Consider the following 12,245-nt stretch of genomic DNA (forward strand, 5'->3'; position numbering starts at 1 on the left):
TTTTGACTCAAGCTCTCCATTCTTGCCAGGGCAATCATTGTGGATTATGGCAGCTTTTCATGACTACTGAATGTCGAATATTTGAACGATGTAGCTCAACGGCTTCCGGTTCATGTCACGAATTAAGGTTTTTTTTCTGTTGAATCTATGAATTAATTATTTCGATAATGTCTGGGTTCAAACAGTAGCAGTCCTTCTATCAGCTATGAAATTGTCCTTGTATTTGAAAAACTAGCACGACACATAACAGAAAGTCTACAACTCTATAAAATCCGGAGAAACTTTTGATAACGTGCAAAATTTCAAGTATTATTCAACATATTATCTAACTTGTATTTTCCAATTGAAAGATTTCGCGGCAATTCAACACAGTATCGGGCATGACCTTCTCAGAATTGAAAGAAACTTTGTGTGTGTATAGTCCTCTTTTAGTTAAGGCACTTGACATACTTAATTTTCCCAAAAAAGATGTAGACTAACATTTGAAAAAGTTCAACTTTTCAGGCCAATTTTGTATGAAAATTTGTAGCTTGAAAGTTAAAATTCCTGGACAAATATGGCCTTTGGAAAAATTTTAGAAAAAATATTGAATTTTTAGAAACAAATATTGACAAAAATATTTTGAAATTCTACACTGAGAACAATGCATTTTAAAAATTAAAACTTTAATTCTTAAAAAACGCCATCTTAGAATTTGATGTAATTTATTGTAAGACGGGTAGTAATAATGCCTACAAGTCGTTCATACATTGCAAGTTGTGCTTATTTAAGGGAAAAAAGGTTTTCCGACAACAACTTTATCATAATTTTTATTGAAAATTATGTAATTTTTTTAGTAACTGCTTAGTTAAATTGATTGTGCTGATTATGAAGAAATAAGAGCTCTGATTGTTATAATTGATGGTAAAAGTAAGTGGAAATCTTACACTGAAAGAATGCAAACTAAAAACTTAAAGTAAATTTAAATAAATTTCCTTCTCAAAGTTCGATGAAAAACAAATTTCATGAAATTCTGAGATAGCATTTTTAGGAAATTCAGTTTTAGTTTGGGAAATGTGTTTTTCTCAGTGTAGGATAGAAAAAAACCATTTTTTTGGCTAAAAATTCAATCATGCCCTTTTCAAATGTTAGTCTAGATAATTCTTGGGAAACTAAGTATGCCAAGCAGCTTTACTAGGTACGACCTTGATGTCTACAAAGTTTCATTCAATTCTGAGAGGGTCATGCCAACTTCGTGTCGATTTGGCGGGAAATCCGTTTATTAAAACTTTTTTTGAATTCCAGTCAAAGTTTGACAAAATAGCATGAACAGAAAAAAGATAAATTCAAGAAAAATCAGTTTCAAAAACTTGTTGGCAAAACTCAGCGTTTTTGTTTTTATTTCAAATTATATCTCTAGCACTATCCCAAAAATTATCAGAGGGTAACCAAGTAACATTTAAAGTTTTATAGCAGGCTATTAGATCATGTTTTGGTTTTATAAGGGCTTGAGGAGTCCAATAAAACTATCGGTGTTACTTGGGTAGGGCTTTGATTTGTTTTTGATAGGCGTTCAAAATATAGACTTTACTAAAAGATCTAGAACTTCGATAAAACCAGCGGAAGCTGCCTATTCCATATGTTTGTGACTGAGTCACTCGAAATAATTGTCGATGTTCGAGCTTGACATTTTTGCGTCTTCGATTTTTCTAAACGCATTTCATCGATTTTTTTTTCTGACAGCAACTATAGATCGAATTTTAAAAATTTTGCACGACTTCGAGAAAAAGTTTTCAGCTTCGAAGATACAATAATTTTCCACATTTGCTAGCTGATAGATCATGAACATTGATGAAACCTGCGAAAACTGAGACGTTTTAAAGAAACTGTTTTCAAACGTGTTTTAACAGAAACTTGAAAAAAAACCATAAAAATTAACTTTATATAACCATGATAGCTGTAGCCAACAGCATAAAACATTTAGGAGTTTTAAGTTTTTTTAAGTTTTTCAACCTAATTTTAAGTGAAGCATTTTAAACAGTTTGTAAGTTTTGTTTACACCGAATATTCAATATTTTAAATAAAAAAATACATTCAAGTCATCTCACTTGATCTCAAAACAGCATATTTATCTTAGATACAAATAAATTCAGAAAACTGAAATACAAAACTTTTGCAAATATTTCTAAGTGTTGCAAATTGAAGTCGTTAGCTGAAGTTGTTGTTGATGAATTCTTTTAAAATTTCTTACAAAGTTCGTCAGTCAAAGATTTTTAACCTTGTTAGCTCAGTTAAAATATTCTCTTTTGAGAAAGTTTTTATAAAAATAATCATGAAAATTTATTGAAATTTTTTTTCTGGTTTTTGATGAGTGATTCCTAGGTTTTAACGAAATTGCCCAGATATTGTTCGGATTTTGGTCAAAAATTTTGAAATAAAATGCCCGGATAGTGCGGCCCGGATCCGTTCTGGAAAATTTAATGTAAACCTTTAAAAAATCCTAATTTATCCTAATTTGAGGATCTACTCCTTGAAAGCTTTACTGCAAAGTATTTTTTAAATATATTTCCATTTCCCATATTATCGAGCTAAACCTCATGCAAATGTTTCTCCAAACCGTTAGAATCCCCGGATAGTTCCAATTCCGCAAAGTGGTCGTCCGTATGTAGCAAAACTTAAAGTGTAATACCTTCCAATGAAAACGATCAAAGCACAGATATCTTTAAGTAATGAAAATGCAAAATCGAATAAACTGAAAGAACAGAAAAGCTTTAAAAAATGATAACGAACCATTAAACATACAAGTTGGTATGGGGGAATGAACCGGAAGGGTGAAAATTTCTCGTTTCTCGTAGATCGCAGAAAAAAAACATTCAAAATTGAATGCGTGAAAAGAAACTTTCGGTACTTGGAAGGAAAGTTTACAACAGAAAAGGAAACTGTGGGGATGAAAGGGTGATTTTTTTTTACTTCGCGGTAAACAGGTTACAACAGAAAGAGACGTTTTTTTTCGGAGGACAAAGAAATAGGGAGAAAATAAAGACCGGGAATAGAATTAAGTGGAATTAGGACGTGAAATGAGACCGTAAGGTTAGGGTGCAGGTTTTGAAAAGAAAGAAAAAGTTGGAAAAAGTGGGGAGCATAAGGAAATTCAGGGTTTTGGAGAAGAAGACTAGGAGGATTGTGCCAAAATATTTTGGCGTGTGTGTGCGTGTGTTGGTGAGGGGTAAGTATTACTTGCATGCAAACAAACGTACAATGGCCGGCCTATGTAGCACCCAGATACCCACTTTGGCCATCTGGGCTTGAATGCCCTTCGCTTGGAGACCTTTGACGGCACCTTCGGCGCACGCCGACGATTCGAAGTCAACAAATCCGTAACCTAATGCGGGTGGGGAGCAAGAAAGTTTTCGGATGGAAAAAGAAAGAGAGAGAGAGAAAGAAAAAAATGTGACAACAAATCGGTTACGGTTAATTGGGTGGGATTTGTTTTCGATGGGATCTCTTACGGGGTTTTGATTTTGGCGAACGGGGCCAGCTTACCTTTACATTTGTTTGTTGTTTTATCTAGTATTGCCTTTGTGGAGATGATAGTACCGTATCTGAAAAAAAAAAGAAAAAGAAAATGGTCAGACTTTGAGGGACCAGTAGTACGCTTTTAAATACCTAAACAAATGAGATTCTCGTTTGTTATATTTAATCGAATCATTTGACGGTACCGAAATTTATACTTTTTAAAGCAATGAATTTGTATGAATTTTTCAGTAGCCATGCGTCTTAAAAACTGGGTTGTTCATAAAGTTTCACGGTTTGCTAAGAGAAAGCTTTTTTATTAACACATTGCGGACTAAATACGAGATATAGTTTTTTTCGCTTGACACGTGTGCGCTTCACCGAGAAGCATAGCTCAAATGTGAAACATTTTATAAAGAAACATCATTCTACAAAATTGTGTACAACACTTATGATTACTCAAAGATACTAAATTTGAAGAATTCGGTCAAGTGGTTTCTGAGATAGAGAATGCCGAATTTGGCCAAATTCAGAACCGGATGGGAAAAGGTGGAAGACATTTTCAGGCATATTAAACTATCAAGGTTTTCCAAAAAATATCTTATTTGGGAAGCTATCTGTACCTCAGGCTGCCTTTCCCGAAGAAACTTGGCTAGTACATACACGTTTGACCGGATTTGGCATCCTGCCATTATGAAAAAGGGCCATGAAGTGGTATGCTGCTAACAACATTAAGATTGTGCGAGAAGCAGTTCGAAGCAAACTGGCGTTCCGCGGCGAAAAAAGTGGATAAGGTGACTGTTCAAAACTGATGGAAGGCGTCAAACGAAAGTCTCGCCAATTTGGACTTGGTCAACCATAATCTTAAATGAGTTTTTTTTCCGTCCTTTATCCTACAGATTGAACTTCAAAAAGAAAGATACTTTAAACAAATACTCAATTAACACGCAATTTAGTTTGACCACTTTTTGATCCGAACGCGCTTTATCTACAGCAATTCGAAGTTCAATATTTATTTTAAAATCAAAATTTATTTTTAGAATCGCATATTGATTGTGAACCAATCACTTCCCCACAATTAGAACAGCAGTTTTGAACACACCTGGGCAACTGAGTGCACTCTGCGAACACATACTGTATCAAGCAGCATGGTTGCTCACGTGGCATAGTGGGACAGAACCTCCTTTGTGCTGGGCAAAAACTTGTAACTTCTTAAAATCAACTCCTAGAGGTTTTATTTCTTAAGATGAAATGTTCTCGGTAATAAAAGCTATCTCATCGATTAGTTGATGATTTTTCAACTAACTATTTGAATTCATTTTTGAAAATTACAAAATTAAGATTATTCGTTGGTAAAATGATGATCAGTTCATCCTAATTTAACTACGTTAACTCCGAAACGAAAAAAAAATACATAAATTAAAAATTTTTTACATATAAGGTGGAATACTGCCTTATCCATCTATTCGCTAGAAAAACCCATCGGATGGTTCCAAACTATTTTTTTGAAGCTTTGTGTAAATAAACACGTTTTTTCGTTACACTTTGTCTTAATTTATCCAAAATATATCGAATTTAATTTCTTGAAAATGAATGTTTAAACTTGCTTCCAAATTTAACGCGAAACTGAAATTGAAAAGATGTAACGATTTTTAGACATTATTTGAAAGTTCTAGGATTTTAGGGTTTGAATAAAATATTGAAATTAAATAAAAAACTAGTTGTAATAACCATTAATGTTTTCGGCAACACTATAAACATTTACAAAAGCTTTGTTAAGAAGATGTTTTTGTCTAAGTATGTTTGAATCGGAAATAAGAAGCAGTGTACAGTTTAGTAATGATAGTTCCATTTTTTCAGGACTTCAGTGTAACAGTGTAGCCAAATTTATATGTTTACCATCAGCCAAAGTTGTTCATAGAAAATAGACTAAGGTTTTTTTAACGCAGATTAATTTTTCTCAGTTTTTCTTATATGACTTTATTTCCCATTTTTTTTGCCATATGCACCGTTATTTTCCACAGTTCTCGCGAATCAACACGTTATTTGAGAGAAAATATTTCAAGTCGTTCATGTAAACGGTGGATTTGATACCGCGTAAAAATCCTTTGTGTAATTTGTATACAAATTTGTTTCTTTGGTATTTTTTTTAAAATGCAAAAACTTTAAAAAAAACTTCCATCTTTATATACTTTGAACAATTGAGTCGAAAATGGTGTAATATAAGGCATTTTAAATTAAATTCCGGCGAAAAATTCAATCTCTATGATTCTATAATCTATAATTATTTGGAAGCCAACTAAACAATATTTTCTTCATACATTAGTTGGACGTGCTCCAAGAACACTTAACTGGATCAGAATCTTACTGTAAAGCTTAGAGCTATAAAGTTCTTCAGTGTTGTCTTATAAAAACTATGAAAAATGCTGCTTATTTTGAAAAAAAGACGTATTTGAAAGATTTTCTGTTCGTCTCAGAATTCAATTTGACACTAAAGTTTGGTTTTCTTCAGTGTAAATCAGTCAACTTTGAAAAGTTTCCCAAGAAAAAAAAGCGGGACATTTTGAGTAAAAAGCGGGCCAGCGGGACTTTCAACAAAAAAGCGGGACATGTTCCGCTTTTGCGAGACGGATGGCAACCCTACTTTAAATGGCAAAAAGCGGTATGGTAGGATTCCAGAAGATAATTCATTTTGCTAACATAGGAATATCTTTGTCCTATGCTAGCAAAATGAATTTTTCACAATTCGGCATTTTAGGACTAAATTAGGCCCTAGGTCCAAAGTAGGAGCATTCACCTTAAATTGGATGACATGGATTTTTATCAAAATGTTTGAAAGATTTGAGATGCGCCGAAGGAAGTACCTGTAACCTACACTCCACGCAACTTGGAATCGCAATTTTAAGAGCTGTTAAGCCAAGAAAATCAGGATTTACCCTGCCAGGGGGGAGTTTTCAGCACATCAGTTTTCGATTTCTTGGAGAAATACATATTTGAATAACGACCTGTTGAACTTCTTGTAATTGGATAGGGAATTTCTAAAAATTTAAGCATGCACCGTTTTTGCTAGATTTTGCCTCAAACGCCTTATATTTGTTTCCCAAATCTTTTTGATTAAGTTCATACCAGTTATAAAAAGTATCAAAAAACGGTAAGATAGAAATTCTAAATTTTGGTATACATAATATAGCGTGTGTGAAATTTCTTTTAGAAATAAATGTACCAATTCGACCAGATTCTTCTTTTGTCACACCCCTTCGAATTTTCCAAAAATCCCGGGGGTAGAGGAAGGGGGGGGGGGGGGGGCAGCAAAGAGCAAAGAGCAATACAAAATGTGGAAGATGAGAGTTCTATCACCTTTTGTATTCTTGATTTTATAAAATTTTCAATAAAAAAATGACTCGATTTATAGGTTCTATGCATTGTAGATAGTATGCATTTTATTGCTTATTTACAAATGTAGATGTTAACAAACTGTTTATGGGTTGCTTAGTTGCCCTTTCAAAGTATACTATTCATTCAATAATCCCTAAATGTATACACTCATTTCTGATTTCAGTTACAGGTTTTTATGAGTTGTTGCTACAAAACATGGTTGATCCTAAGAATCTGAGTCATAAGTAGCGAGAATATATATTTTGTTTTCAGGTTTTCTTCCATACGCGCCTTAGATCAATGTTGGTGTTTGTTTGTAAATGATTTGTTCTTGTAAAGTTCGTTTTCGTTTGTCTTCTATGAAGGCCGAGGAAGGGAGTTTTTCCGAAAGCGCGGAAGTCACGATTTCAGAAACTCTGTTCGCGATCATCATCGTAGACAAACGATATCAAAATTCATAAAAAAATATCCACAAGAAGAAAAACAAATCCACAAACAGCTGTTTGTCACACTAGAGCCTGTGTTGCGAATAGAAGCCATCAATTTCTTCCCGCTACTTATGACTCACTCTTTTTGATTAAAAAAACCTTATGTGACCCTCTCTGAAGGAAGGTTTGGCTTTCTTTTGATTATTTGATGAAAGAGCAGATCCTGTCACAGAAAGCCCAAAACTTCATTGGCTCATCTTGAGCATGATTCTTAAATGTTTGTAATAACTTGTTGTAGAAGATAGATCTATTGAACTCTTGTGCGTTCTATACTCAGCCATCACTTGAACTACCTACTTTTATTGATGGCTTTTGGCAGTTGTAGGTTTGTTTTTCGAAATAGGTCATCGATGATGGACAGCCCCCGGAAAGAAAAGCAGAGCGAAGCAAAAAAAAAAATCCCAACAGCTCCAGCTAGTTGTTTCAACAATTTAACCACTGCTGCTGCTGCTGCTCCAGGCGTAGCATGTTCCAAATGTGGGAGGTTTTTCCAGATTTTGTTTTTGCTTGGCCAAGAAGAGCTTCATACCTATTGGCTGTTGACGGATGACTAGGGAGCCGTTGCGATGGTCATATCACAATGAAGACTGATGGGTTCTTTATTGAACGATTTTCGTTTCATCAATTGCTGGCCATTGCCAATGATTGCTTCTGCTTAATGACGGGGTAAATGTACGAATGTTGACCCATGAATTCATCCGATTCCCATAGAGCTGGTTCTCTGCTCTCGCTCCCCAATTGGTAGGACTAGTCTATTGATCAAAGATTTGCTGCTTTCGAAACATTCAATACGCGAATCCAGGAAGGAGGAAAGAATACCAATACCCTAGTTGCTTAGATTTTCTGGTGCCAGTATTTAATCATCAGAGAATACGCCTTGCGACGATTTTTTCCCCAAAGGCCAGAGAAGCATAGTAAAACAAAATTTGGAGGGGAATGACTGATTGGATGCGCTTGTGCTAAAGATTGTAGCAAAATAACGATGTTTGATTAGATTGAATCCTCAGTTGGAGATTGATTGCAGGCCTTATTTTGGTATTAAAAAAAAACCTCCAAAGATTCGAAAAAATAATATAAATCTAAAATCAAATATTTAAAAAACTTCAGAATGAGCACGATTTTGAAATTTTTTATCAAAAAACAGCTCCTTCGAAAGAATTCTTTTTTACAAATCGAATTACAGTTCATGTGCTATTCTTATTCTTATATCACATTTGGGCACATTAACATTACATCGGCATGTTCACGTAGTCCAGCGTTATGGCGCTATCCTAACGATCGTGAATTGGCACCTTTTTTCCTCGCATTTTCGGGATCTCTTTCCCATTTTCGTTTCATGTTCATTTGCTTCATTAATAATGTATCAAACGTCTTCTGTGTTCGGAATCCTTCGCCAGAAAGCAATTTTCCTGCAACTTATCATTCATTAAAGGGGATTTTCTTCGCACTTTTCGCGGCGCGGCGGCCCTTCAAAGGACCTCAAATGATGGCTCATGAGAAGAGTGGGAGTTTGTCCATCCAAATGGCCAAGCGTGTATAAATTATGACAACCTCATTTTTTCGACACTTTGCAACAGCCAACAGCGAGGAATAGATAGAGAAATGAAGAACCATCCGAGACATAACGAACGAGGAGAGTGAGTTCTTAATATGTTTTTCATGTCCCACATATTTTTCACCTCATTATTTGGACCTGGACACCGATGAGAAAAATGACGAAAGATAACCTTAGGAGTGAGAAACTGTTCAATTTAGATTTTTTTTAAAACTCAACGTTTAAGTTCAACCTCGACGAATTAAAAACTCATCCTTCAAACTTAAAAATTAAGATATGATTTAAAAATCAAGCAGTTGGACCCAGGAACAAATTCCATGAAGTTTTTTCATCTGTGTCGGTGTATTAATAAGGCTGAGGAGATTGTTCGTCCGTCCGTCTGGCCGGAAGAGCGAAACGAGTGGAGTTATTCAGAAGGGCTGAGGCAGAAGTAAAGGCTCAAAAACATTGTTAGCGATGGACGAACGTGGCATACTAAATTATTTCTGTGACGGGGGCGTGGGAATGATTGACTTCTTCTATTATGGTATGGATCTCTCCGTGAAGGGCTGTCTTGGACACAAAGAAAAGTCTAACGTTTTCAGATCAACTTTTCAAAGGGTCGGTTTTATTGACTTATACAATAGTTTTCTACAGCTGCATTTATTTTTCGATGAATCCGGAATTATTCATCAGAAAAAAGTACAAATCCCTAGAACTTTTCGATCTAATTGATCGGAATTCGTTTCTCCAGTTGACCCAAACAAGAAATTTGATCTAGATATTTTGTACATTAAGTTAGTAGTTTTTTTTTTAATTTTTTAATGTTTAATATTTTTTAATACACGCGTTTTCCCTTGACCAAATTTTGACCGTATCACCCTTTACCTTTTTACGCAGTATCAGTTTCACTATATCATTTTTAAAAGGTGGAAATTGCAACAGTCTTGATGAAGGAAATTTACTTATGCTCACGGTTGATGAGATAAAAAACAGCCTAAACTGCTTATTTGCAAGAAGACTGCGATGAGAAAAAACATTTCCTGACTTTCTATTGCAATTCTACCACCATCTTACCCAGCTTTCAGCTACATTATTAAGCTTCAATTTGATGCTAGTTTTTTTTTTCAAATATTCAAGTGAGAAATAGTGCAATTATTTCATAAAAAGACATAATTTTCATATGAATAAAGGGGGCCTAAACAGATCACTTCATTAAATATTTTCATCTTTTCATTCAAACGATCCGTTTTGAGTAAGTCTAAGTTATGTTAAAAAGAACATTTCAGTTAATTTTATAGGATTGCACGCAATCACTTGAAATTTCATGTTGCTAGGACTAATTGAGAAAAAAACCTATTTTACATTCAGATGGCTCAAATCAAGCGGCAGATTTGAATTTCTGTAAGCGGTTATGGTATTAATGTTACGTTGAAGTTAAGCACTTTTTGGTCGTTCTACATTGCATGTGTCTCTCTTGACCTAAAGAACGCTTTCAACAGCGTCAGTTGGGCAGCGATTGCGTCGTCGCTCATCAACATGAGGATTCCGGCATATTTCTGCAGGATGGTGGAGTGTTACTTCCGTGACCGCCAACTACAGTATATGACCAGCGAGAGACTGGAAATAGTAGAGTCTCGGCATGGGTTCCACAAGGATCGATAATTGGCCCGGTATTGTGGAACATTGTCTACGACGAACTGCTGAGACTGCGTCTCCCCACGGGAGTGAGACTTGTGGGATTCGCCGATGACGTGGTTCTCCTGGCATCGGGCCCATCAACCGAAGAGGTCCAGCAACTCGCCACAGTAGCTATCGAGAAGGTGGAAAGTTGGATGCGCTCCAAGAGCTTACGTCTGGCTCACCACAAGATCGAGATGGTGCTGATCACCAACCTGATCTCAGCACAATCAGGGACGATTGCAGTTGGACCGTGCAAAATCGAGTTCAAGCGTGCGATTAAATACCTGGGGGTGATGATCGACGACCGGCTATACTTCACGGCCCGTGTCGACTACGCCTGTAAAAGAGCGGCAATGGCGACAGCAGCCTTCTCACGGGCCATGTCGAACAACTTGGCGATCCGCTGCAGCAGAAGGAGGGTCCTGGCGAGTGTGACCTCGTCCATTCTGCGGTACGGAGTGGCAGCCTGGAAGGCAGCCCTGAGCAGGCAGTGTAACCTGCAAAAGCACTGCAGTGTACAGCGGCTGATGAACCTGCGAGTAATCAGCGCATACAAAACAATGTCCTCGGTAGCTGCTGATGTTGTGGCGGGGGTCATGCCCATCTCGGTCTTGCTAGAGGAAGATACCTTCCGCTACGAGCACAGGCACATGTCCGAAGTGCGGAAACATGCCAGAGAGGCTTCGCTGTCCAACTGGCAGCACCAGTGGGACAGCTCGGAACGTGGCCGGTGGACCCATCGCTTGATCCCTAACATCGGATCCTGGATGGACCGGAGACACGGAGAGGTGGATTTCTGCATGACACAGTTCTTGACTGGTCACGGATATTTCATGCAGTACCACCATCGGTTTGGACATGTGGCCTCGCCATCCTGTCCAACCTGCGATGACACAATAGAGACACCAGAGCACGTAGTGTTCAACTGTCCGAGGTTCGAAGGGGTACGTGCTAACATGCTTGCCGCCTGCGGACCAGACACGACAGCCGATAACATCGTGTGGAGGATGTGTGAGGATGCCAATACTTGGCGCGTGGTCAGCGATGGGTTGACCCGGATCATGACTGCCCTGCAGAGAAGTTGGAACCAGCACCAGTCCGCGACCGGTTTAGGGTGACTCCTTCGTCGGGGAGCACCTGAGTAGTGTGCGTCCGACCCTGGCAGTAAAGCATACAAAGATAAGACTATACCTTGAACAGAGGCGTCTCGAGGCTAGTCTTGAGTTGCGAGTAAAGGGCGGATCTCGAGTCGTTAGAGGAGAGGTCCTTAGTCTTGAATCGTAGCAAGAGGCAGGGTATATATGCTGGAGTTTGACTCGAACTGGAGTCGCCGATGATTGCTTAAGCGCGGACTTGGTCTCTCATCTCGGGTATAGCCTTCGTTGCAGGTCCGGATGGGAATTATGGCCAGATGCCTCAGGTGGACTTTATGGCGTAGGAGTACTTAGTATCATGAGTCGTCCAATTGCACCCATGGACCCAGAGTAGCATACTGGGGGGACTCGGTCACTCGCCGTGCCTTGGAATGCAATCCGTAAAAAAGATTTACCACCTGGGTGATCAACTAATAAAAAAAAAACATTGCATGTGCCTTCTTCAAAAATACGAGAAGAAGCTTTTGCAAGGCAATTAAAGAAAGTAAAAATGCATGTTTGAGGAAAATTTGTGATTGA

General features: G+C 37.4%; 1 protein-coding gene across 13 annotated transcripts in view; it reads right to left on the minus strand.

The window, feature by feature from the left end:
• Positions 1–12,245, minus strand: part of LOC129751837 (protein alan shepard) — an 873,165-nt gene that overhangs the window by 66,946 nt on the left and 793,974 nt on the right. For 11 of the 13 annotated variants that reach the window (XM_055747580.1, XM_055747579.1, XM_055747578.1 and 8 more), the window contains 2 exons: positions 3,523–3,581; positions 3,237–3,361 (listed from right to left, as the gene is read on the minus strand). In XM_055747580.1, coding sequence (XP_055603555.1) covers positions 3,237–3,361; positions 3,523–3,581 — 184 coding nt within the window. The remainder of the gene's footprint in view (positions 1–3,236; positions 3,362–3,522; positions 3,582–12,245) is intronic. The other 2 variants (XM_055747583.1, XM_055747584.1) reach the window with 1 other exon arrangement.

The sequence above is a fragment of the Uranotaenia lowii genome, chromosome 3, assembly GCF_029784155.1.
Source record: "Uranotaenia lowii strain MFRU-FL chromosome 3, ASM2978415v1, whole genome shotgun sequence".
Taxonomy (NCBI): Eukaryota; Metazoa; Arthropoda; class Insecta; order Diptera; family Culicidae; genus Uranotaenia; species Uranotaenia lowii.